At 40.9% G+C, this 27,252-nt stretch overlaps 2 protein-coding genes and 2 long non-coding RNA genes across 7 annotated transcripts; 1 reads left to right on the forward strand and 3 right to left on the reverse strand.

Moving 5' to 3' along the window:
• Window positions 1-561: 561 nt before the first annotated feature.
• LOC119898417 (rho-related GTP-binding protein RhoU-like) lies at window positions 562-5,672 on the forward strand. Of its 2 annotated transcripts, XM_038712598.1 has the most exons (4): window positions 562-1,071; window positions 1,299-1,357; window positions 1,532-1,561; window positions 3,146-5,672. In XM_038712598.1, the coding sequence occupies exons 1-4, from the start codon at window positions 801-803 to the stop codon at window positions 3,632-3,634; spliced, it is 849 nt and encodes a 282-aa protein (XP_038568526.1). In that variant the 5' UTR covers window positions 562-800; the 3' UTR covers window positions 3,635-5,672. The 2 variants fall into 2 exon arrangements, with proteins under 2 accessions (XP_038568526.1, XP_038568530.1); XM_038712602.1 differs by lacking the exon at window positions 1,532-1,561.
• LOC119898958 lies at window positions 4,424-9,207 on the reverse strand. Of its 3 annotated transcripts, none has more exons than XR_005443665.1 (6): window positions 9,136-9,207; window positions 8,826-8,910; window positions 8,301-8,361; window positions 7,584-7,723; window positions 7,326-7,416; window positions 4,424-4,959 (listed from the first exon to the last, which is right to left on the reverse strand). It is a non-coding gene; the product is annotated as an uncharacterized LOC119898958 (long non-coding RNA). The 3 variants fall into 3 exon arrangements; XR_005443664.1 differs by lacking the exon at window positions 4,424-4,959 and adding an exon at window positions 5,818-6,329; XR_005443663.1 differs by lacking the exon at window positions 4,424-4,959 and having other exon boundaries at window positions 7,270-7,416.
• Window positions 9,208-9,348: 141 nt separating this feature from the next.
• LOC119899139 lies at window positions 9,349-13,034 on the reverse strand. Its single transcript, XR_005443725.1, has 3 exons — window positions 12,871-13,034; window positions 10,928-11,188; window positions 9,349-9,396 (listed from the first exon to the last, which is right to left on the reverse strand). It is a non-coding gene; the product is annotated as an uncharacterized LOC119899139 (long non-coding RNA).
• A 500-nt stretch (window positions 13,035-13,534) lies between these two features.
• LOC119891448 lies at window positions 13,535-26,749 on the reverse strand. The gene is made up of 7 exons (XM_038703147.1): window positions 26,742-26,749; window positions 26,507-26,656; window positions 17,243-17,598; window positions 16,873-17,103; window positions 14,662-15,018; window positions 14,227-14,454; window positions 13,535-13,551 (listed from the first exon to the last, which is right to left on the reverse strand). The coding sequence occupies exons 1-7, from the start codon at window positions 26,747-26,749 to the stop codon at window positions 13,535-13,537; spliced, it is 1,347 nt and encodes a 448-aa protein (XP_038559075.1).
• Between the last annotated feature and the right edge of the window lie 503 nt (window positions 26,750-27,252).

The following is a 27,252-nucleotide window of genomic DNA, read 5'->3' on the forward strand; positions in this document are numbered from 1 at the left end:
TATTTCTTCTACATATTTCCCTGTAAACAGCCTGGAAGTTAATATGGGAATGTTGGATTGAATGGAGGTTATTGGACACAGTAGTGAGTCAGACTGGTAAAGAAAATTTATCTAGAATATCTATTTGTGTGTGATTGTCATGTGTTCACTCCTTTACTTATCATTAGGTTAGCAGGTGGCAGATTCTAAGGAGCTCCATCTGGGAAGATACTTAAATAAAATGCATTTTAAAACACTGTTGGTGGACAACTGCAGTGTATGTAATCCCTAGTCATGTTTTTTTGTAACATTTAAAAAAGACTAAAATTAACCTATTTATGTGTTTACAGTTTGACCCTCCTCAAAATAAACACCACAAAATGAATAAATCCACTGTCAAAGTTTGAATTCCATCGTTTAATTGGCTCAAGAAGGAGACACGATACTGTATATTTTAGTCTGTTGGATAAAGGTTTCCAGTAAGCTTATTTCATTTCACTTGGAGAGCTCTGGAGCTTCATATGGCGCTCTGCTCGGTAAGCCTCTTAGGAATCACGACCACAGCAGATGTAGGGAGAATGCCAATCAGGAGCTCCTGCTGAGCGGAGAAACCCGACGGCTGTGCCACTGAGCGCTTCAAATCTCTGCCACGGCTCACATGAAACACCTAGACTAAGAATCATTTGGCGTTTTATGTTGCCTTTTATAAACTAACAGCAACAGAGACCTGTTGTCAAAAAGATGGAGCGCGCAGGGAGTCTCCAACCACTCTGAACCATCAGACAATTCAAACAAATATCTCCCTCTCCGAAGACAGAGCTATGCTACCTCAGGATGTCGGGAAGCAGAAGCCGCGCCGTGTGTCGGAACCGGTGTGCGGGGGAGACTGTCCCCCAGTCCCTACTCGGCGCTTAAAGAACCGGGACTTCCCTTTGAGCGTAAAGCGCCGGCGGTCCGGCTCCGCACCTGAGCGCAAGGTGAACTGCGTCCTGGTTGGAGACGGAGCGGTGGGCAAGACCAGCCTCATTGTCAGCTACACCACCAACGGATACCCGACAGAATATGTTCCAACAGCGTTTGACAACTTTACCGGTAATGTTTGACATGCATGGAGTTGATTTGGAGCGTTACGCACACGCTTTAGGCACACCTGAAGGTTTAAGGATTTTATCTAATTTGTTTTCTTTTAGTTGGTTAGGCTACATGTCAGGTTTACGTTTAAAAACCTGCAGAATTTGTCCATGTTTGTTTACCTTACAGGGAGACCGGTGGAGCAAATGTCAAACACATAAAGTAACAGCTTTCTTTATCTTTCCCAGTGATGGTTGTGGTTGACGGAAAACCAGTGAGACTGCAACTCTGTGACACGGCTGGACAGGTGAACTACACCTTCTCTCTTCCAGAGTTTGAATATTCTCATAAATACATAAACTTAGATGTAACATAGGCTACCTGAACATGTGGCAGCTGTATAACAGGTGCATGTAAGTATGCATCTAATCACTCAGCTACTCTCCTTTTTACATCTTTTTGCATTTGTTTCTCATGATAGAAATGGGGGCTGGTTGATGGATCAATCAATGTAAGTCATCAGTGATCAATAAGTGTTTGTCAGTACTTGATGTTATTCTTATATGTTGGCAGTTCTTGCTGTGTTTGTGTTCGCTGTCCCCTGCAGCCTGCTTTTAGTCCTGGAATGAAGTCTTTCAAGACCCCTTTAGATTGAATTGCCTCCCAGTGCCCAGTAGTCCTGTAACTCCACAGTTTACATCGCCCCCTGCTGGAATAAACCGAATTTGTCATTCAGAAGTTAAGCCCACGTGTCACCTTGAGATCCACCTTGTTCAAAATAACTTATACACCATCCAGTTTCTCCTAATAGGAGCTTCCCCTGTTAACACCTGAAACAAAGTTTAGTGCCTTTAAAAACAAAAGAAGTTAGTAGTTAAAGGGTTGATTTATCTAAATTACAGCAAAGTCTTTCCAGAAACAGTGTAACCTGTTGCTCTGGATATTACACAGACCTCATGTCTACAGTTTTTATAGAGACCATTTTTTCAGAAGAAAGCGGATTCAGCAAAGAAATATTATCCAGAAATCTCAGAAACAGAGACAAACCAAGGCGTATTAAACCAAACCCATCTACATGGCAGATAACACTAGAGGTGAGTGAGAACTTCAAGGGAATTTGGGTTAATCAACCCTTAAAAATGTTTTAAAAACATAAAAGAAAAAGAAACAGTCTGAAGTTGGCTTCTGATTGGTGAATTCTTTAGGGAAAACATTTGTGAGGTGAGTCAGTCATCTGAGCTCCAGTGATCACTTCAGCTTCACAGTAGTAGTAGTTTATTTAGAGCCAATCCCACATACACAGACCTGCTGCCCCAAATACTCATTAGTGCTCCAATTAATCCGAAACTGAAAGTAGTCCCTAACATGCTCTATTTCCTCCTGTTTCAATTATGTTTGCTCAAATCTATAGTGACCAGCTGTTTTATGAAATTATTGAGCCTGCATGTATGTAACTGTGTATTTGCAAGGTGTTTTCAAAGATTTACATGCTCAGTAAAAAAACACTGCTCTCCTTGCACAATATGGGGGTGCAGTGTCTTTCCAGTTCTGTATCTTTCTGAAACTGGTGATCTGACATTCACACTCACTTCATGCAGTGATTGGTTAGACGTGTGGAGTAGAGAAAATAGCCAGGGACTGAACTTCTCTCTCCAGATCTATTTTTTTTCATTCTTCACACGTTTATTTCTGTCAGCTTGAATGTAAACAACCGAATGCCACCCTATGAACGTCTTCCAGAGACTGCTTGAAAATGGGCCACGTTATTCACATATTTGAATTATTCTCCCTCCTCTCTTTGATGGCCATCTCTTTGCTCCACCTTCCAGTGTGGCTGTTCAGAATAACTATAAAAACTTTTGATTTCAGACAAAACATCAAATGAACCACTTTTTTTTCCTATTATAGCCCCGAAAGCCACAGACAGGTCCAGGAGGTCAGAAAGTGTTGAGACACATTAACTCATTGTTGGTTTAGAGTTTTTCCTCTAATTTCATTTGTTGACAACAATAAGTATATGGAATAATGCCTTTTCCTGCAAGTAGCCAAGTTGATTCTAACCTGGCCTCTCTGTTTCCTGCTTTGCCTCATGAAGGATGAGCTGGATCGCATTAGACCACTATGCTACAAGAACGCAGATGTTTTCCTCCTCTGCTACAGCGTGGTCCGCCCTTGCTCTTTCCGCAACCTGATTGAAAGGTGGGTTCCCGAGATCCGTCAGCACTGTCCCGGCGCACCCCTGGTCCTCGTTGGCACCCAGCTGGACCTGAGAGAAGATGTCCACGTGCTGATTCACCTGGCGCAGAACCAGCAGCAGCCGGTGGGCACTGAGGAGGGCCAGCTGCTCGCGCAAGAGCTCGGGGCGGTGAGCTTTGCAGAGTGCTCGGCGCTGACGCAGAAGAACCTTAAGGATGCGTTTGATTCAGCCATCTTGGCCAGCATCCAGCAAACAGACAGTTGTAGCATCCAGCAGCAGAGGCTGACTCTGAGGAAGAAGACTCCTGATAAGATCAAGAGCCTCTCGAAGACCTGGTGGAAGAAGATCAGCTGTCTGATGGGAGAGCAGAGCTGTGACTTCAAGTGAACAGCTGCACGATTACAAACCTGGGTCAGATCATGTTTGCAAATACTTGGTAGAGTTTGTTTCAGCCTGCTGACCGAAGGTGCCAGATGGGTGGGGATTATCACCACACAGGACAACACAACAAGTTCCAGAAAGAGCTCAGAAATGTAGGTTTGTAACTCACAAGTTGCCAGTTGAAATCCCCAGACTGTCAGGCAAAGTGTGGGTGGGGAAATTTACACATGAAGGTCAGTTTACTTGGAACGAGAACTTCTACACAGCCTTTGAAAACATGGCGCTGGTAGAAGACGGAGAGATGCTCATTGGGTAACACGTTAACACAGCGTTTTTAGTGAGAAATGGTTTTGAGTTGCATTTTAGGAAGTGTAGCATGTAGAGATTTTAGATTCATTATAGCCTAACTCCTACTAGGGGGTAAAAGTCAGGATTTCTCGGCCTCTGCTGCTTCGATAGTTATTAGTCCCCCAACTTAACACAAGTATGCATTATTGCAATGCTCTAAACCATCAACTGCTGAGAAACACTGTTTGATGCTGTGGCTGTTCAGGTCTGCAGGTTCAGATGAGTCTAGTACTGAAAAAGGTTAAGTGATTCATTTGAGTATAAAAAGGCTCTAAGATGAAATCAAGGTGGTAACATATTCAATATACGATTGCTTTAAAAGTACAGAATATGATGCACTTTCGATGTCTTCAGCCAATCTTACATGCTGTATATTTATGAAACACCTCGCACATGAAATTAACTTTGATCGCCTGAAACTGATATTTTTTCATAACTGCTAAGCACGTCTTAGGCAACAATATTGCGATAAGGAAACCTAAGAGGGGTTACTGACCCTATCCACATGCTTCTTTATGAAGTTGTCCTGATGTAGGTAACCCCACCCATTGTAGGCTCATAGGAGGTTAGAAACAAACCCCACAAATATTATAAAACCCAGGTTTGATTTGATGCAAGGAGTGTAATTGTCCAACAGGCTGGTGAAGATCTGAACTTGTTTTTGACTCAATGTGTGTTGTCACTTTACACCCCAACATTACTAGTACTTGTGACTGTTTGTGTGTAGGTTATTTATTTATTTATTTATTCATGGTTATTTTCATTGCCATCACTGATCATGGGATGTGCTCAGAAGCCTTGATTAAAGTTTATAACAACTGTATTCAAGATCATTTCATTTATCAAAAGGAGCATTTGATATAGTTTCCGTAACTGAAGGAACTACCATCAATTTGTAAGGAATATTACATGCAAACACTTGAGCAGCATTCGCCTGCTTCTTCGGTGCACTTGTTCCACAACTTCTGCTCTTGCTCCTTCACCTGAAAAAAACAGGATGTGTTAGCAGGTTAATAGGGATAAAGTGCCGTTGATTGATCAGCTCTCTGATCCTCCTGACAACCTACTGACACAACCTAACCAGATTTAGATGGACTAGTATGCATAAAAATGCATCATTACTTCAGATTCAATTTTGGAGTCCGGCAGTCAGAGGCAGAGCAAATCCTGGGTGATTTTTATGTAAGCACAGTATCATATTAGCTCAGCTATCCTCTCTGATTTAAAGTCAGCCTGGTGGAGGCTCCTCTGGTCCCAAGCTCTTCTAATAGGAGCAGACAGGACCACCTGGACTGGATTAGACCAGCATATGGAGCTTGATTCTCTCCCCACAGACCTCATACTGTGAAAAGGCCAGAGAGGCAGATTGCATCACCTCCAAAGGTTTATCTAGATCTGGCAACTTGTAAGTAAGAAACATTTATTTATAGCACTTCATGTACTGGGGTTTCAAATGTCTTCACACATACACACACACACACACAAATTGAGGGGACACTGTGTTGACTTACATTGATTTCCTGGAAACTCACCCTAAGCATAAACACTATATGCCTAAAACCAACCGCTTCCCTAACTTTAACCTTAAACCACGATAATATTAAATCATTTTAAGCTGTTGGGATTTGCATTTCTTCATACAACATACAACATACAATTTGTAAGCAGTGTATAATAAAGAGGATAAATAAAACCACTGTTATTTCAGATCCAATTGAATTGATAAAATTAATTTACTAAGCGTGTGGTGTATATTGATTTAACTCTAAACTCGTCCACATCATGTCAACTTCCTCGGTTTTGTGTCGTTTTCAGCAGCACCCTGCCAGAGACATGAGGCGTGAGACACGAGACGCAAGAAGACAGGTTAAGTGTGACAGGTCACCTCCATTAACCTGGCCTAAATTCCCTCACAGACACAAACAGCTTGAGAGATTTTACAGGCAGGTGTGGTTACCTCTGTGGGCAGCTGGCTACTGCTACTGATCACCTCATTGCTTTCTGAAGGAGAGTTCATATATTAAACATTTGTTTCTGTGCTTGCAAAAGGAACTATTGGAAATTTAGGAGTCTTTCTTTGAGTTGTGGATCACTAACTGTTTGTATGGAATCAGAAGGTGCTCAGCAGACTTTTATCTGCCACATGAAGATTTGACTTTTTTAAGAAAATTGCTGATTCAGAACAAGCAGTCCTCAGTCTGTGCAGAAATACACTCCAATTAGTATCTGATCCTAATATGATGTCTGGTTTAGACAAACAAAGTTAGAAGTCTATTACAGTCTTCTTCATTAGGATATTCCCTCTTCTGTCCCTGTCCCCTCTGTCACGGCAGCTCAGGAAGGAAACGCTGTCCTGTAAACACAAAGTGGGGATTTTGTACTAAAAGGACAGTAACTTTGGGAGATGAGCACTTTGTTTGTCTAACTCTCTAAATGTCCAGTATGAACAAGATGAATGATACAGCAAATACTTTTGTTTTAAGATAAACCTTTGTCTTGTGGTCCTTTAACTATTTATCAATAATTTTAAACTTTAACATTAATGAGAAATAATATTTATGGTCTCACAAACTCTCAATCACCACACTTCAGACTAGTAAGAGACAAACTGGATAAATGACATACTGCCCTGCTATGAGCTCTGTTAGCATCATCATGTGTACAGATTGGTTTCTGTTTCACTGCTAAAAACTGTTGTTTTCAAAGTTAATGCATGCCCCAAATGATGGAGCGCTTTTCATTTAAGATTTTACAACTTCAAAAAGATGTAATCAGATTGGAATACAAACTCCATGTCAAAGACTTAAATGCAGCTAAAAATAAAGTTTATATCCATTTACATTTTTAAAGTGTTTCCAAGCTGTCACTCATCAGGCCAAACACAAGGAGTCTTACTCACTATTTCCCATGCAAGAAAAACAATACAAAACATGTAAAGAAATGTAAATACTCAGTTTGAAATGACAATAAAATACAAATTCAGAAAATGAGCATAAAAATATTGGCAATAGTGTGAATGACTTACATTGTAACAGTTGTGATCATATAATAATCAAAACAGTAAAAAAAAAAAGACAAAGAAAAAAAACATTGTCCTGAAAAGATGGAAGTGTATTATTAAGTACACTGATCTAAAACTAATGCCGTTCAACACAACTGTCCTGTGATAAATCCTACTTTCATGAAGGTTTTAATGTAACCGTTAGAGAGGTATCTAATATTTAATCTACCTGTCCTTCATTAATATAAGATATAAATAAATATTGTTGCCTTAATTCTGCACTCTTAACCAATTCTGTCTTGAGGAAAAATTAATGGGCCCATCGAAAGTCCATGCATAAATACAGACCACAGATCCATGTTGTCATCACACTCAGTGGCTTCTATTAACTCTGCTGTACAGGGCAGATACATCCTCCACAGCTGCTTGACGCCTTGTTCTGTGAAGAAATCAATAATTAAACACTTAACAAGAAACATAAAACCATAAAAAGACACATGCAACAGCAAAAATGTGAGATTAAATTCTCTGACACTTTCAAACTGAATGTGTATTTTATTTAAATTAAACAGCAACAAAGATTGTCCTGTGTGAAGAGCTGCTCACCCTGCGGCACTGTTGAAGATGGGGGTCGCGTAAACAACCTCCTCCTCGTTTCTGAGGGGCTGAGCTGGGCTGAAGTTGGAGTAGAGAGCCTCTGGCTGGTTCCTAACGCACTGTACGCTCGCATGAAGTTCATCTGTCTCCTGCCACATAGACAAGAGGACTTTTACATTTTCCATGTACTGCTTACAAGACAAACAGAACTCAGTGTGACTTAAGGTAGTAAATAAGACTGTACTGCACTGCAGCATGACAGGACCATGAGTGTGTTCAGCCTAATTTGCTAAACCAAAAAAAACCAAAGTACTGAAGCTTGATACTGAAAATCTGTTTTGTGTTGTAATACCTTGTGCTCACCAGCAGAGGTCAATAGTATTCATATTTTACTTACACTATTATTTACAAGATGACAGTCCTGTCTGTTCATTTTAACAGGGGAACAGTGTGCCAGAAGTATGGCTGGATAAAAGCTGCTTAATTTATTGTGGGAAGGAAAAGTTTTTGAAGTCTTAACAGTCATATGTTGTATATGGTGCCCACATGTACAATTAAACAGGTTTTGCTTTCTGTAATTATTCCATCTGATCATACAAGCCATCAGGTTGGGAAACAGATAAAGGAGAGCGTGGTTAATTTGGGTGAAGAAAGTAGTCAAAGAAGGATGTGATGCACCTACGAGATGAGTTTTCAGATGACTGAACAGCATGTTTTAGTTTGTACCTCTGCTCTGTTGTGTGGTCTCTCACCAGCCTCAGGTTGTTGTTGCAAAGACCTCTCTCTTCTGACAGGAGAATAAATAAAAGAAGCAAATGAATAACTAAACACATTTCTTCAAGCAAACATGACTACAATGCTAAAATGCCCATATGTACATTGAGAGTTATTGTTACAGCAAAATCACGATGAATGTAACAAATAAATCCCTCCCTAAAGTAGTTTCAATGTAAGTGATGGGGACAAAATCTAAAATCCTCATTCTGTGCTAAAACGATGAAGCTAATAAACTTGTCAGTTAGACAAATCAAGTGGGAATCTTCCACAATTAGTTTTTTAATATGGAAGGAAGTCCTGCATCACTTACATTGAAACTGCTTTAAGAGGGGATCTCTTGAGGGTCAGTATTAACAGGAGGAACCATTACAGCTAACTTTAAATGCACATACGAACATGTGACTAGTGCTTTGAGACTGAGTTAAAAAATGTGAATATACATACATTTAATCACAGAGAAAGTGATCTGCTCACCTAATCCACAGGACGACAGAGAGAAGAAGAATGAAGACCAGAACAACAGCACTGACTGATAGAGCAACTGGAAATTTCAATGAACCTGGAAAACAACAATCAAGCCGGAATTCTTAATTCCAAAAGCGAATTAGTGATAAATGGACACTAACAATGGTTAAATTTGTTTTCTGGGATCGTTTCTTTTTTAAACGTAAAAATAATCCTAACTAAAGTTAGCTGAGCTTCTGTAACCCAAGGTGAGCTCAAAGATGTGTGGCTGTAAACTCTGCAGTTAACAGGTGTGTGTAGGTAAATTATAAAACCTTACCTGCAACAACAATCAGATGTAAGGTGGAGTTATGACGTCCTCTTCTGTTCTGGGCTTCACAGTAATAATTCCCACTGTGTTCAGCTCTGAAGTCAGTGATGGTGAAGTTCTGTCCTGATGCTTTTGGTGAGTCTTCATTCTCCTTGTACCAGGTATAATTAGCTGCTGGGTTAGCATCACTGCTGCAGGTCAGAGTCACTGAACTGCCCTCCACTATCTCAGCAGAGGGACTCACTGACACAGAGGGAAGCTTTGGAGCATCTGGAGGAAACATGTATAGAAATACTAAGGAAAACAAGATTTGGTAGTTGTGAGTAGGTTTATTGCCAAAAAAACTACTATCAGGAAATATCCCCCCAAAGCCCTATTTGTGTCCTCAGCATGCTTCATGTTACTCCATGATTTGGTTTGTGGTCTACAGTAACAGGGATCTTTCATACCTAACCTGTTTGGTCCAGTTAAACAAACTCTGATGCGTTTGCCCAGTTAGTACCAGTCTGTCCTCACCAGAAAAGCAACCATAATATGTTGTTTGACTCATATTTACTTTTTTTGTGGCTGAGACCTCTAGTGGCCGTATGACGGTAGCAAAGGAAGAACAGGAGACGAGCATTCAAGTCCCATGTGACACCAAGTCAGTGTTATTATTTGAGTTCAAGTTAAATAGTGTTACTGACTTACCTCATGTGAGTTAAGTCACATGATGTATTGGACTTACATCATGTGACTTATGTCACGTCAGTTAAATCTCTTGATTTATGTGACATCAGTCATGTGACTTACATAACGTAGTTAAGGTCTGGTAAGCCTGTCGCTGGACTGGTACTTTACGACGGTTATATATGTAGTTTTAGAAGGCACTGACAAATGACCTAGTTTGTCATTTAGGTAAGAGGACGTGTTGGTTAGTTCGGTTCATTTAGGCTGATGTGAAAGCTGCCAATCGAACTCTGCTGAGATCAGGAACGCAACAGTGGATCATTTTTTCCCTGGTCTGGACCAAATGAACCAAACGACAGTTGTGGAAGGAGCCTTAGAAGATAAGTCAAAACGTTTACGTTGTTATCCAGCAGCAGCTTGCGTCTTAAAAAGCATTTTGTTGACCTCACAGATGTCTACTTTCTGTCTGGACATATTAAATGTTAGCTCGGAGCAAAGCCAATGTCCAATATTTTCTCAGACTGTGCCGCTCTGCTCTTCTCCTTTGCTGGAAGCTGCAGTCTGTGGAAATACTGCATTGAACTTTTTCACTGGGCAAACCCTCAGCAGACAGTGGACATCAGTGGAATTACAAAAATATATAACCTGTCGCTGGATAACATTTAAAAAACAATGTGTATGGAACGCTGCGTGAATGACAGAGTAACGTCAGGACACCAATGGGGCTAAACCTTCTGCTGCAGCTCAGCAAAGATTCACTGTCTGAACAAACACCAAAAGGAAATTTTGCACTATAACAACTGTAATTTTGGAAGTTACAGTTGATTCATGAAACTCAGACTGTTGAAGCCTCAAATTCGCTACATGTGAACTCTGAAATGCATGTTGCTCTATGAAGGTATCTCTTCTTCACCAGGAGGAATGATTAGTGACCAAAAACTATTTTAACGTACAAATGGCATGTGACTATATTATAAGTTAGCATTAAATAATCTGAAATGATCCTTTAAACCCCTGTGATGCTACTTTAGAACATGATAACGTTAACGAGCTCATAAACTCACATTAACATTCACTATCTGTAATTAAACACATTGTATGTGGAAGCGCTTTGCTGATGTTTTGTACTTACACTGGACATCTATGGATACAGATGTGGAGTTGATCTGGCCATACTCATTCTCAACCTTGCAGTGGTAGATCCCGCTGTCCTTAGAGCTGATAGAGGTGAAATGATAAATGTCCTCTGGTCCCTGAATCAGTGTTTGATTCTCCTTGTACCAGGTGTATTTAGCTGCTGGGTTAGCATCACTGCTGCAGGTCAGAGTCACTGAACTGCCCTCCACTATCTCAGCAGAGGGACTCACTGACACAGAGGGAAGCTTTGGAGCATCTGGGGACAAAAGAGAGACAACTTGTCAATATTTGTTTACAGGCCGGTTTTTAGGCATTTTAGGACTTTTTTCCCAGGTCACGTGCAGGCACGCGCTTCAGTGAACTAAAATCTTACAATGCTTAATATATCCTTGCTTATTGAACTAATGTCTTCAGTCTGTAGATGATGATAAATCACATTTATTACACCAGTTGATGGGTGCCCCATAACCACAACAACTGTTGTTGTCAGATGGCACCAAGTATTCTAGAAAAAACCTGCCAGAAAGTCAGACCAGCACACAGCAGCAGACCATCATGACCGCTCAAACACAGACCCACACAATGCTGAACCAGAACCAAAGACACTGTCATAATGCAGTCTGCATTATCATCTCTGATTCCTAATTCTTATTATTTTAAGTTTAGTTCAAACTGTCACAATTTCAACTTCCTCTTTCTTAGCAAATGTCTCCTTTGCTCTTGCTCATATTGACTATGAATGAAATGTAATCTACACTCAGTAAAGCAGTAGTCCTACATTGTTGGGGAATTGGGAATTTTTAGGTCTCAGTAATATGAAAAGTATGGTCTACATCTGCTCTACATAAAAAATGCAATGAGATGACTTTTCCTATGAATTGGGCGTTCTATAAACAAAACTGAAACTGAATACGTTTGAAATAACAAACCTGGTTTTTAACATTTACTGTACCTAGCCAGGTAAAACTCCTGAGTTCCAGAGTGAAAACATATGACTTGCTTATTGTAAAAAGACTCACAAAAGATTTGATGAAATAATGAACTGTATATTGATGTCAAAATGTATCTCTACAATAACTAATCCAAAATGATATAGGCAAGTGGTGAAAAGTAGTGTGGACTATCAGCTAGCTAACATCAGATGGCTCATTTTAGGTAAAATAAATCTTAATTACGAAACTCAGAAGTAGGAACGTTAAGTGTATTAAAGAAGCATCAACCTTCAGTGTCTCCATTAGCGTTTGAAGCCCTGGACTGGAGCAGCTGCCGTTAGGAGTGATGTGGGCAGAAATATTTTCAAGTTTTGGCAAGTGCAAGTTCATTTCAACTTACATGGCTTTACTTAGAGGGGAGCCGTGTGCAATGTCCATTTGGTTGGCAAAGCACTAGAGACATCACATCTTTCAACACAATATCAGGCATGTTGAGAAACAGGTGATTGACCTCCTGTGGTTTTCTACACACAACTGGCAAGATATTAAACTCACGTTTTTCAAGCCTTCCTGTGAAATGATTTGAAGAGCTGTATAGTGGCCACCTTCAGGATGAATCCTAAATCAAATCAGTCAAGCAATAATCCAAAGAATAAAATATAATATAATAAAATAAAAATATGTCCTCTAAAGAATCACATTGTGTCGAGGAGATTATTATAGGAGTTTTCATTATTAGTTTCTATACAATTTCAGAAAGACCCTTTGTTACACACAGACCTGAAATCTAAATTCAGTTTAAAAGAGGATGAGAAGTACTGATGATTGGATGTAACTGAGGCCTGCTCCAACTCCACCTGCTGTTTCTGAGTTCCTCCTGCTAATAAAGTGTTCACTCTCTCTTCCACGTTGACAGCACTGTGTCCAGATTGCACTACTGCTAAGATTTTCTCCTGCAAAGATATATTTAATAAGTGTTTATATTTTTTAATGTTGTTCCACTCACATTTCACATTAATGATGTATTTAGTTGTCTTCCTCCCCAGCTGGTTCTCAGCTGCACAGTAATACTCTCCAGAGTCAGAGGACTGGATGGAGCTGAAGACAAGCTGTGGTTCTTCACTGAGCAGAGTTTGGTTCTCCTTGTACCAGGTGTGTTTAGCTGCTGGGTTAGCATCACTGCTGCAGGTCAGAGTCACTGAACTGCCCTCCACTATCTCAGCAGAGGGACTCACTGACACAGAGGGAAGCTTCAGAGCATCTGTTGAAGGTATAAACATGAATTACTGAAATGCTAGACTATGTTATAGACGATTGACTATTTTCATAAAATTTCTCTGTTTGTGTCTTTTTGATTCTCTAGTATTTGACAAAGTGGATGTCCATAGTGCTGATTCTGGATCTGTCTCAGGTCTGAATCCTGTTTGTTGAAACTGACAGCCAATAACAAGCCTTTAATCATTTGGTATTTTCAAAAACACAATTTCAGTGGTCGTAGCAGCACTCATGTGTTTCAGATTTCCCACTACTAAAGACCGTCTGTCTGTCTGTCGAGTCTGTCGGCAACAAATCTTCAGAGACTGGTAACTCCATTTTAAAGCTTTACCATGAAAAATTTAAAGTTACAGACTAACAATATGCATCCTGTCTTAATGAAAAATGTTATACGTCTAATATTCCTGAATCACTGAAATTTGACATAAGAGTTATGAGTTAAATCACAACATGAAGGCACGTGCACACATAGACATTAAAAGGGGCTTGAGCAGCTGCCAGAAAGTTTCCTGACTTAAGCAGTAACTTCATCATTTTGATCGTAGACTCCTCATCTAATAACTATCCATTCTATTAGTTTGTTGTATGCTGATAGATCTTTACATGATACAGACAGCCCTCCCTCAAATGTGAAACTAAGTCTATGACACCATCAGTTATTGTGTGCACTGTGTGTGTGTGTGTGTGTGTGTGTGCGTGTGTGCGTGTGTGTGTGTTGTGAATACTAAAGAAGACCACGGTGTCTGTTTGAACTGATTATTTTCTAGAAACAATTGCACTAGTGTGAGGGAATTAAAATAACTTGGTAAGAAAGTCAGAGTTAATATATTGAATGTTTGTTTTAAAAAATAATTTAATAAATAATTATGAGAAGTTCCCTTTTTTAACTTGAGGCCCCGCCCACCAAAATGTCTGTGCATGTCCCTGACAACATGTATCTGAATACTGATTTCTACTGGTGGTATTTTTTTAATTTCCATAAATAATGCTGCTGTGTTTATATTAAGATCTAGAAGATTCCAAGAAAACTTATGTCTGAATATGATATTTGTATTGTAACGCCGCTGAAACAGTCCGTTAAACTCACACACTGAAGGAGAGGGGAAATCCTCATGTCCTTTTACAGCACAGGAGATGATGTCTCTGGGATAAAACTGATCTTTATAAGAAGATGTCTCCACGCTTTCCATTTTCTGTCCATTCTTGAACCAGACGTAGGAAGGACGATCAGGTGGACGACAGCTGCTGTGACAAAGCAGCTCTGCCTCAGTATAATTCTTGTAGACTGTTGATCTGATCACCTGAACCTGGAGATCTGGGAAGAAAAAACAGAAATATTTGTTCTTTATGTGGAACTGAATCACACACAGACAGACACAGAGATATAAACAATAGAACATTATGACAAACATGTAATCAGTTAATCACACATCCAATTATTTCCCATCAGGATCACTATTCAGCACATTCACTTGTCATCAGATAGTTTAAATGTGCTGTTACAGTTTGTGTTCATCAGTACCTGTGACAGTCAGAGTTGTACCAGGTAAACTACTCCTCCATTCAAATCTCCATGTGTTGAATTTGAAGTGATACTCAGCTGAGTCGCTCTCTCTCAGGTCAGTGATTCTCAGAGTGGAGCGTCCTCTCTCTGTTTCAAGTACCTGAACACGACCTGCATGCTGGGAGTCTTTACTAAGGTCCTCACGCTGTGAGGGATTCTGCCACTGAAGACTACGTTCAGGACTGAACCAGAATTTAGATCTGACATATGTGTAATAACTGTTGTAAGTACAAGAAATGTCCACTGATGAGCCTTTGACAGCACAGATGCTTCTGTCAGTGTAAGTCACTCTGTTGCATGAATGACCATGGCCACCTGAAAATGAAATATTTTTGATGATTATTAAAACTATAGTCTTTACTGCAGTAATTCACAGCTGGTTGTATTGCTGTGGATGAGTTTGCTTCTTTTAAAAGATACATGAAGTCATGATAAAGAACATCAGCTAAAATGTTCAAAACAGCGTCACATTTGTAGTGGACCAGCCAGTGTGTTGTTTTTATAATTTTATGCCAAAAAGGAGTTTCCAAATTCTCTTTGTCTCTCCCTGAGAGAAAGAGGGGGTGGTTGAGATATCAACCCTCAACAGACAGCTGAAGTACCCAAAAGGAGGGGGTGAAAGGTTTGCTCCACTCCCAAGTGCTGCTTGGGCAGTTTCAGCCATAAAACCTACCACCTCCGGTGAAGTTGAGATAACAGACTCTATGCATGACTATTAAAATGACAATATTAACCTTGTCCAGAGACTAACCTCACCCTGAAGCAGGCTATGAGGACCTCAGCAGCCATAAACTAAACGACCTCTAAACACTCCCAAGACCAAGAGGGCAGGGTAACCACGGTAACGAAGTTCCTCTTTCAGATTACCTCGGACATCAAAGACCCCCTTCTTCCGTCTTGACTCTCTACCCCACCAAAGAGCCATTAATTTGTGCTCTTAACATGCCCTCTCCCTTTTCACACCCAGCTGTGAAACTGCTGAGAAAACCCAGACACCAGAGGAGGACGCTTCCTTTGTGTGGACAAATGAATATTGTCTCCTTATGAACTTGCCTATTACCTTGTTTTAATTAAATGAATCTTTAACTTACTTAGTAGTTCTCGCCACTTCAATTGAGTAATTATTACCCTGTTCTTGTTAAAAACTATGTCAGAAAGAAGGAACCACAAGTAAGTTCATTTTGTTGTGCCTTTAATCTTCAGTGCTCGCCAACATTTCTGCATTTAATCCATGTTGTAACTAATGCTTTGTTCCCAGCACGTTATATACTCTCTTAGAAATTATATGATACAGAAATATTACGTGCTAAATAACCAATTTTCCCAGCTCCTGAACCAAGGATTGAGTTAAATGTAAGTAAAATAGTCAGAGGGGATCCTTTGTTCTATTTCATATAGGCTTCGCCCTCTAAGGCTATCACTATTGGGTTTACCCCTTCTGAGAATTTTAGTCTACGCCCACCCACAGCGTGGGCCTCTCCTACGTCCGCACCTTGTATCTATACAACGGTGAGACCCAGCCATCGGCTCCCATATTGTTTCAGCACTGAGCTGTCAAAGAGCAGATTTGTTTAAAGAGCAAAAGACTTTCCAGCCGGAAAACAAGAAGAACGATGTCTTCCAGCAAGCCGGCCAGAACGGTCTACATCGTGCTGGGTGATCTCCGTCCCCGCTGCGAGGCGTGCCTCGGACCGGAGCACGCCGGCCGAGCACTCACTCTCGGTTCACATTGACCTTTCTGCGCCCTCTCCCCCCCGAAGAGTGGCAGCGCCGGGCGGATAGCTTGCCGTTCAGGACGAGGAGGTGTTAAAGTAGGCTTACCAGCATCAAAGCTACTGGATGTGTACGATTTTGGAGCTGGTAAACAGCAGTAAGTGTGAGTCATAGTACCAGTTTGTACATTTATATCACTTGTAAAATATGTTATTCCAGGGGTTTAATGCATTAACATCCATGCTGTAATGTGAACCTAAGTGTAATTTGTTAAAAGGAATATGGTCAATGTGGTTTAAGTGAAGAAGGGAAAAAGAGATAAATTCTGTTTAATAAAGACAGAGAACAGCCTGCTGAACGATCACAAGTGCCATCTGTCTCTGCTGTTCTTGTACAAAACAGGACACAAAATCTAGGTACACTACACATTATTAGAAGATTGTGGAGTGAACTCACACACTGATGGAGAAGGAAAATGTCCTTTAAGGGCACAGGAATAGCTGTCTGCAGGATAAAAGTAGTCTGAATAAGAAGGTGCTTCTTCCTTAATTTTCTGTCCATTCTTGTACCAGATGTAGGAGGTTTGATTACGTAGACGACAGCTGCTGAGACACTTAAGCTGTGACCATGTACATGTTTCAGTCTTGCATGACTCTGAGCTGCTCACCTGCACCTGGAAACCTGTATCTGTAAAGAAACAACAATATGATTTTAGAGTGAATGGTGAATTTACACACATGATAAAAGGCATACAAGATTCACTGTAGTGTTTCCCAAACGTTGAGCATTTGGAGTTAACTTACATGGTTTCCAACAAAAATGTTACCTCTGAGAGACAAAGTGACTCCAGGTGAACCAGTAAATCTTCCACCTGGCTGGTTTGTTATGAACCTGAACTTGTACTCAGCTGAGTCGCTCTCTCTCAGGTCTGTGATTCTCAGAGTGCAGATGTTGTCAGAACAACTGTACTGCAAACGACCTGCGTATCTTGAGTCTGTTCTCAGATCCACAGGTTTTTTTTCTTGCAGTTGAGTAAACCATAATGTTTCCTCAACTTTAGTATCACGGCCATTTCTTCTGGATGGGTATGTGAGGGTGCAGCTTATTTCCACTGTTGATCCTTTTAAGGCACAGATCTGAGTAGAGGTGTAAGTCACTCCCCAGCCATTTGACCCTGTATCACTGTAACACAGAGCACATCAGAAACTACAGTCAGACTCAAACATCAGGAGACAGACTTGAATGTGTGGAGGTGGTTGCAGAAAGGTAACCATGACCAGCTTTAAAAAGCCTAGAATCTTATTTATTGCAGTCTGTCACAAAGAGTTCTTCATGATACACCTTTAAAAGCTTGAGATCATTTTGAGTTAAATAGATGTTTTTCACAGCAGACATTTTGGCTGCTCATATCAGGAAAAGCACAGGGGGTGATTGATATTACACCTGTACAGAAGAGGAGTAGGACCACATGTGAAAAATGGGAGGGCCTTTCTTAGTCTGCATTCATGTCTCGTGTTCTTGTGAAACGTCATCTTTTGAAGTGTTCGATATGCCCATTTTACCAAGAATGCATTAGTTGCTGCTGTTGCTTCATTATTATAACATTACATTGTTAGCGTACAGTAGTAGTTACAGTACTTGCTTTTTATTTGCTTTTATTATATTAATTATTTTTTATGCACTAATATACCAAAAGAAATTCCTTGTAAGTTAAAACCTACTGGGCAATAAACCCGGTTCTGAGCTTATTGTTTTGGTTGATAAAGCCTGGCTGTTATCTTGGAGCTCTGCAGGCGGCCTCTGTGTGACGCAATAGCAGCAAGAACGGATTGTCTCAAACTGTCCGCAGCGTCCCCCCTAACAGCTGGGCCCCAGAAAGCTGGTTGTACATGATCAGATTTCAGTGCTCTTTAACCTGCTCGGTTGCAGCCTGGAGCTTCCTTGTCCTGGTGGATCGGCAAAGCTAAGTCTTCCTTCTTATAACTCTCGTGGCTACGCCATCCTCCTGCCCAGCTATAGGCAGGACTTTACCTTCTGCCCCCATCTGAACTGAATCTTTTAATGATTTGAAAAGTTCTTTATTGCTTTAAGGGAATTGTAAGATTTTGTGTTTGCATACTAACCTTATGGTGAATTATTGTTTGACTTTGAATACAATTTATTGGGAGTGATTGAATTGGTGTTTGGTGGCTTTCTTTTATTGGTGTATGTTTGTAGCGAAGGTAGCTGGCTATCTAATATCCTACTAATCGACTGATTTAAGTGACAGGTTAGGCTTAAGGCTATTCTCCTGTCTGGCGCCCAACCTATTTTGGATATTTTGATAATCCTCCGCTACACCTGTGCGTATATCTCGCTCACATGAAAAAGATTTGTGAGGATAAGAGGATGGTCAAGAGTTTTCAGCTTTTAAATTTATATTATTTTTGAGTTCATAATATTCTTTAATAATCTTTTTGAGTTAACATTCTCTATATGTATCAATCTGATGATGTCAAAATAACTGTTTTGATCAGTGAAGAAGGCACGATAAGCTAATGTGACATCAACCGTTGTGAAGAGACAAGTGTGACAGATGGAAATAATGTTTTACCAGTAAGTCATAGCAAGCATTTGAGTAAGCAGTAGAGCAACAGTTAATGGGTTTATATTTAGTCATTCTGTCATTCTCATATTTTAATGGTATATCATATGTTATGGTTAAAGTACATAGTTGCAGCAGTTACAGTACAGTACTTTGCTTCTTGTTCCTAACACCAGCAGCAGTAAGTGTGAGCAAGAGTGTTGTAGTTACTAGAGGGCTCCAATATTATGTAGCTGCAGTACCAGAGGCTGCACAATGTGCTCCTCCCTGTCAATGGGGGGTGCTGCAGCAACTCACGCCTCCCACCCGCCCCCCACCCCCCACGCCCTTGGCTGGACTGCATGGGCCCCCCTAGCAGCTGGGCCCCAGAAAGCTTCCACCCCTTTTTCACCAGCGTGGGAATATGATATGTGTGAGTGACCTCACTTCCCCTTTCTATATCAGCAACATGCATTTCTCATTGAGCTCTACAGAAGCACTGCCTGCTCTGTGTTACTGCAGTGAAAATTGAAGTTGTGAGGTTTTTCTGTCAGGTGTCTATAGTCAAACACTGCACACTAATAGAGGTATATCCAGCACTAATGATGTTCACCCTAAATACAAGCAAAGATAACCAGGTTTTATTTTGAACCCGAATACTCACCATTACTTATTAAAATAACGAAACACCAGCATGTCCCTTCATCATGAAGATCTCTGCAATTTAAAGCATTTTACAGCACTTTCCTACGGGCTCAGCTCTGCCTCTTCTCTTTCTCTTCTCCTGTGCATTTTTTCTCCACACTGTTCAGACACGCACACTCACGCACTGACTGAATGCTGTGTTGATGTGTGTGTGCATGCGACCAGTCCTTAAATGTTAAAAGCAGGGGGGGAGTCTACAGGTCTGTGGGACTGTGGCTGCCCTGTGACAGATTATCCTTTTATATTCTCTTTGACTAAAGTCTGGATGTCATATTTGGCGAACACACCCTCGCGAGAGAGGTGAGAGAGTGAGACAGTTGTGTGGACTCTCCTGCTATTAAAAAAACTTGCTTTGTCATCGCTGCCGCTGGTTAAGTTGATAATTACCGTCAGACCAACACAGCACTCAGGCCACCACGGCCGTCTGCTACTTTAATCTCCACAACGTCTTCTTGTTTACAGTGTGGTCGGTCAGTAACGCACAAGACAATAGGCTTCACTAATGGACCAATGAGCAAACACTATGTGCAGGTAGTACTCATGGGAGTTGTAGTATGTTTGTGTGTACAATTTTTTCAACACACCAAAGTCGCTAGTGGGAGTGACTGTGTTTAACCACCACGGAGAAATCCACCCGCATTTGGCAGGTTGGCGGGTGTTAATGTCAAGCCCCAAAAGGTTTATAAGGTCTGGATATACAGAGTGGCCCTCAGAACATAGTGCTAAGAGTGAGTAAGTGAGATATTAGTATAGCAGATCAAAATGTATTTCCTGTATTCAGCACCTTTAACACCAGTGATTACTAATTATTTATAGTAAATTTCCCACCAATACACATAATTTACACAGAAGTTATGACAAGGAACGTGATAATAGGGAGACCAAATTACAGATCAGTGAAGTAACTTGGAGTCGTTCCAAACCGTTTTTGTCAGAAACTCCAGGTCAGATGAACTTATACACTCACTCGTCGTCATCAACATTAGATTATCCAGTACCTTTAGTCAAATACTTCAGCTGTTTATCCATGCTGTTTGTCAACTACTTGTTGCTAATTATTTCAACTTTTTATCTATTATTTTAAAAGTGGCAGTTAAATGTATTGCTGTGTTTATGAGGTAAACTGTATCAGATAATATTTTAAGCATTTGACTGGTGATGGCTTTCAAAAGTCGACACAATTCAGATTGTTCATAATCAACATTTTGAACTTGAGTTTATAAAGTTTACATTGTTAAACATATAGAGATGCTGCTGGTGTAAAAAACTGACGCAGCTCTCTGTTGGAAAGAAAAAGAAGTAAATGTCTGGTGTTGCAGAGATCACACCACGTTTCATAACACCACACAGCAAATGTGCCAAATGCTTCACAGTATAAATGGAGATGTACAGTACCTTGTACTGAGAGGAGAAGCACAACAAATCCACTCGCTGCTGTTGTTAAACTCATAGCTGCTCCTTACGTCTGTTAAGTCACATCAGCAGGTAGATCAGATACATGAGAAATCCTGTATGTCAGTAAGTCACTGTAAACATTTCTCATGAAAAGGGGAGGATGTTTAACAGACACTGACGTGTTAAAAGCTGCCCTCTTTAAATTATGCACATTATGCTTCCTTCCTCTTTACATTATGCACAGATGAATGTTAAACTCAAGTGTCCAAGTTGAAATGGGGGAAAAAAAGTATTTTTCTTACAATCTTTATTATTCTTACTTGTTTTGCATGATGCAGAAACAGTGATGTTTTATGAGTGAGTCCCAGTTGTGTTTGTCTCTTGCAGGAGGAGGACAAACATTCACGCATCATCACAGGACTAAAGCATTACACATTCCTGCTGATGGTTACACACATTTCCACTGATCGACAGTTGCTGGCAGCAACTTGCAAAGAAACAGAGCGATGTGCAAACATGCAGGATAGAAAATATTCAAAGGATTCTGCCGTGGATGCCAAATTTTGATTCAACATCTTCTTCATGACTCTTGTACGTGCAAGAAATGGCCATTAGTGCAGTGGTTCTTAAAGTGGGGGGACCCCCAGGGGTCCTTGAGAGGGTTTCAGGGGTCCCCAGCAAAAATGGGAATAGATTATTTTCACTATCATTCCATCCATAAGTAACACAAAGACAGAATGTATGACTATTTAGGTCATGGGTTTCATACACTTTTTGTAATAAAACATTTAAAAGCAAAAATGCAATCAGATGAGGGACCCCGGGAAAAAATCTTTTCAAATGGGGGTCCATGGTCTAATATGTCAGTTTAGGAGTCATTGATGTGGAAAAAGTTTGAGAACCACAGCAGTAGTGAACTTCTGGAGACACATATGCCTCTATTAGTGTGCAGTGTTTGACTATATACAGCGGACAGAATAACAGCACAGGTACAACTACATTTTTCACTGCAGTAACACAGAGCAGGCAGTGCAGCTGTAGAGCTCAATGAGAAATGCATGTTGCTGATATAGAAAGGGGAAGTGAGGTCACTCACACATCTCCACGCTGGTGAAGAAAACTCAGAAACGGAAGCTTGAGGAAGCTTAAGAAGGCCAAATTCCCACGGCAAGTTCTTGTCAGCTTTTACAGAGGAGCAATAGAAAACATCCTGACTGGGAACATCACAACTGGCATGGGATGTGCACGGTGCAGGACCGGAGGGCTCTGCAGCGGGTGATTAAAACTGCTCAGAAGATCATTGGTACCCATTTCCCGAGCATCAGTGATGTCGGTGAGGTGAGGCGCTCGCACAGAGCCCAAAGGATACTAAAGGACAGTACCTGTTCACCTGCTGCCTTCTGGGAAGAGATACATGCGTTTCTGCTGCCACACCACCAGACTGCAGAGCAGCTTTTTCTCCCAAGCTATCAGACTCTTAAACTCTAATTCATCCTCAGCACTGCTCCAGTGTTATTGTCTGCTATGTAGCAGAAGGGAGTTACAAAACTCAATTTCACTCTATCACTCGTTATATTGTGACAATAAAAGTACCTACATACATCCAGTATATACTGTGTATATAGGCCAACTGTATCTATCTGTAAGATGAAGAAAACAGGAGGACTGTACTAGCTGACTCTTATGTTGACCATTCACTCCGGTCAGAATGCAGTTGACGGGACCTCAGTGTTCATTCTCTGCACTTTATTAATCACATTGGAGGCAGAGCAGAACACAGGGCACTTAAACAGACTTTAGGTTTAGATTTGTGAACTTGTGAAATACAACAGAAATAAATAATAAAGTTTAGTGCATATACATAGCAGAACATTCACCATTATGTACACGGGTTCCCTCAGGTTAACGTATTCGTAACAGAGGAACAATGACATTCACATCACCTGCTCCCTGTTCAAACATACTGTAGGTAAAGATCACCTTCTAGTCTATATTACTGTAACACCCTCTTGATCGTGACCCGGGCTGGTGGCTGTGTGTGTGTGTGTGTGTGTGTGTGTGTGTGTGTGTGGGGGGCTTTCGATTTGCCTTTTGGGTGTTTGCTGTGTGCTTGGTGGGTTTTGTTTTTGTCTGTCTTGTCTTCCATGTCTCCTGGAGCTGGTGGGCGTGGTCTCCGGTTCACTACGGCTCTGGCACACTTGTTCTCTGTCGCAATCAAGCACCTGTTCTGCATTCCCTCATCACAGCTCACTACTTAACCTTGGCCAGATCTCCAGTCCTTCTCAGATTGTTGTGTAACCTGAGTACGCTTCACACCAGCCTCTGATCACAGTTTAAACCAAAGTCTAGTTAGTTCTCTGTTTGCCTGCTTATCTTAATCCCCACCTCGCACAAAGATACACTCAAGGTATAAAGTAGATTTGGTAAACAGAAATAAACTATATTCAGTGGAGCAGTGCTGAGGATGAATTTGAGTTTAATCTGTCTGATAGTTTGGGGGGTGGTGGTGCTGGTGGTGCAGCAGCAGCTGAAACTTCTATATCTCACCTGGGGCTCCGTCATACGGTGACTGGATCATAGGGTCACTCCAACAACCTCATGGCAAGCCATCCCACCTCTCCCACCATTTGTAGCGAAAGTCATCCTACCCGGGTCTACAGGGTACTAAACATGCAACTTGCCCACAATGTCAAAGACCCTGGCTTCTTATTCTTAGGCCGGCTGGGATTTTGTTCTTTATGTGCTGAAGAACCAGTTTCTCAAAGCACTTCATCAGAATGGGGGTGAGTGCCACAGGAAAAAATGAAACCACAGGAAACCATGTCACAAAGCTTAAATCATCACAAACTGGTTTTCTGAACATGACAATGAGTTCACTGTACTCCAATGGCCTCCACAGTCACCAGATCTTAATCCAACAGAGCACATTTGAGATGTGGTGGAACGGAAGAGATCGCATCATGGACGTGCAGCTGACAAATCAGCAACTGCCTGATGCTATCATGTCAATATGGACCAAAGTCTCTGTTTCCAACACCTTGTCGAAAATATGGCACAAGGAATTAAGGCAGTTTAAATTTAGTTCCACCCCGGTACTAGCAAGGTGGACCTAATAAAGTGAGTGAGTGTATATTGTAAAAGGATTAGGCTAGTGGGGGCTATAGCCTCGTCACAAATCTGCATAGGCCCAATTAAGCACCCTCAAGCAGTTTTTTGATCAAGAAGTGAAGACACGGACAAGTCAGGCCAAGACCCTGTCTCTGAGGAGGGCAAAGAAGGAGAAAAGAAAGCAGTTAGAGATAGAAACATTTGAGAGAAACTCCTGAGCCAAGACATGAGGATGAGCATGTGGTTGATATACACTCACCTAAAGGATTATTAGGAACACCTGTTCAATTTCTCATTAATGCAATTATCTAATCAACCAATCACATGGCAGTTGCTTCAATGCATTTAGGGGTGTGGTCCTGGTCAAGACAATCTCCTGAACTTCAAACTGAATGTCAGAATGGGAAAGAAAGGTGATTTAAGCAATTTTGAGCGTGGCATGGTTGTTGGTGCCAGACGGGCCGGTCTGAGTATTTCACAATCTGCTCAGTTACTGGGATTTTCACACACAACCATTTCTAGGGTTTACAAAGAATGGTGTGAAAAGGGGAAAACATCCAGTATGCGGCAGTCCTGTGGGCGAAAATGCCTCGTTGATGCTAGAGGTCAGAGGAGAATGGGCCGACTGATTCAAGCTGATAGAAGAGCAACTTTGACTGAAATAACCACTCGTTACAACCGAGGTATGCAGCAAAGCATTTGTGAAGCCACAACACGCACGACCTTGAGGCGGATGGGCTACAACAGCAGAAGACCCCACCGGGTACCACTCATCTCCACTACAAATAGGAAAAAAGGCTACAGTTTGCAAGAGCTCACCAAAATTGGACAGTTGAAGACTGGAAAAATGTTGCCTGGTCTGATGAGTCTCGATTTCTGTTGAGACATTCAGATGGTAGAGTCAGAATTTGGCGTAAACAGAATGAGAACATGGATCCATCATGCCTTGTTACCACTGTGCAGGCTGGTGGTGGTGGTGTAATGGTGTGGGGGATGTTTTCTTGGCACACTTTAGGCCCCTTAGTGCCAATTGGGCATCGTTTAAATGCCACGACCTACCTGAGCATTGTTTCTGACCATGTCCATCCCTTTATGGCCACCATGTACCCATCCTCTGATGGCTACTTCCAGCAGGATAATGCACCATGTCACAAAGCTCCAATCATTTCAAATTGGTTTCTTGAACATGACAATGAGTTCACTGTACTAAAATGGCCCCCACAGTCACCAGATCTCAACCCAATAGAGCATCTTTGGGATGTGGTGGAACGGGAGCTTCGTGCCCTGGATGTGCATCCCACAAATCTCCATCAACTGCAAGATGCTATCCATCAATATGGGCCAACATTTCTAAAGAATGCTTCCAGCACCTTGTTGAATCAATGCCACGTAGAATTAAGGCAGTTCTGAAGGCGAAAGGGGGTCAAACACAGTATTAGTATGGTGTTCCTAATAATCCTTTAGGTGAGTGTAGATGTACCCAAATATAATAATGTTGCTGATCACAGAAAAAGTATAAAAGTACATCTTAAAGTGAGAGACAGAGAGATGTGTTGCTTTGGCTGCTGCCAGCAAGACTTTCCTATGAAAGCAACACATTTCATTATACTGTGAAGACACAGGATGGAGATAAATCTCTTCAATCTCTATGAAAGACATATTATTGCAATGATGGGACAGGGTCTGTATTTATAAACCTTTGCAGACTAGAAAATTGTCCTAACTTTCCCAGAACCTCATTTTAGGCTGAGGTGCACAAGCATTTTATACAATTTCTCAACCAAGAAATGATCCTGATTTTAGGATATTTGTAAGAAATAAGTCAGAGCAAAAAAAAGATTTACATTTTATTTTTATTCATTAATGATAATTACAAACTTTTCTTTCTGAATAATAAACATAAATCCAAAACTTTCTGTACACTGTCGCCCTCTGCAGCAGTGAGAGGAAACTGAAATGATGATCAAACTGCAGAGTTGTTTATTCAGCCACTGCAACACTAGCAAACTGTGATAGAGCTGGGCTTCTGTTTGATTTCACTGTTTAAATATAGACTGTACATGCTGTGATTTACTTAGCTTCGAGTTTGATGTGTCTGTTTTGAACAGACTTTATTGGTATTCAATGCTAGGACAGGTGTGACATAAAAGGGCAGTATTTCAGAAAAAAACATGAGTTAAATCCTGTGCTTAATGTAATGTCCCTGCACAGGTAAAACTAAAGCTACATTCTATTTAAATATTTTGCTACATGCTGCGGCTGACGTCTACAACTGAACATGTTGATGGAGTTGAAGTTTAATGTATCCACTTCCCCCACGTCCTCCACTGGACTGCTACAATGTTGTACTTCTCTCTGTTTCCATCCAGGTGACTCCCCTCTGGTTTGACTGTATCAGAGAAAGTCACATACAGTTCTGGTTCAAGGCTGAGGAGTTCACTCAGTCCTACAATCAGGACCAGAGTCCAACTGATTGGGAGAGAAAACAAGATGAGAGTCCTCTTAAGGCCTCATAAATGGAATTTTAATAATTACATTTTATATTAAAATGTACCCAGACATGTTTAAAGCAAAACTGTTCTCTCAAATTTGTCTTTGCCTCTGAATGTATAAGCCAACAAATTAATATACTTTGGTAGAGTAAGTTCTGTCACTGTGGCCCAGCAGCTTTCTCACCTCTATAGTCTCTATGGGTTCATTTGGTTCAGCGGTGTAGCTCAGAGTTTTCCTATTCCTGAATCAAAAAACAAACATAAATAAACATTTTGATCTATAACTCAAAACTATGAAAGAAAATATTCAAAGTAAAAGATCAGTGATGAACTGGTTAATTCTTATATTCTTATTTCACCTCATCCACAGACAGAAAAAAAGCAGAGCAATCGGCGTCACAACCACCAGAGTCAACCTGATGATATTTATTATCACTGATGATTTCTCTAGAAATGGAGATAGACAGTTATTAGATAAACTGTGCTGGACCTCATTAGCAGAATCTGTCACTTTGCCAGGAGATCGTCTTCTGTAATCAGCCATGTAAAAACTTACCTGCCACAACAATCAGA

Source organism: Micropterus salmoides, unplaced genomic scaffold (genome assembly GCF_014851395.1).
Source record: "Micropterus salmoides isolate LMB-PRFRI ecotype aquatic unplaced genomic scaffold, ASM1485139v1 Ms_hic_scaffold_1, whole genome shotgun sequence".
Lineage (NCBI taxonomy): Eukaryota > Metazoa > Chordata > Actinopteri > Centrarchiformes > Centrarchidae > Micropterus > Micropterus salmoides.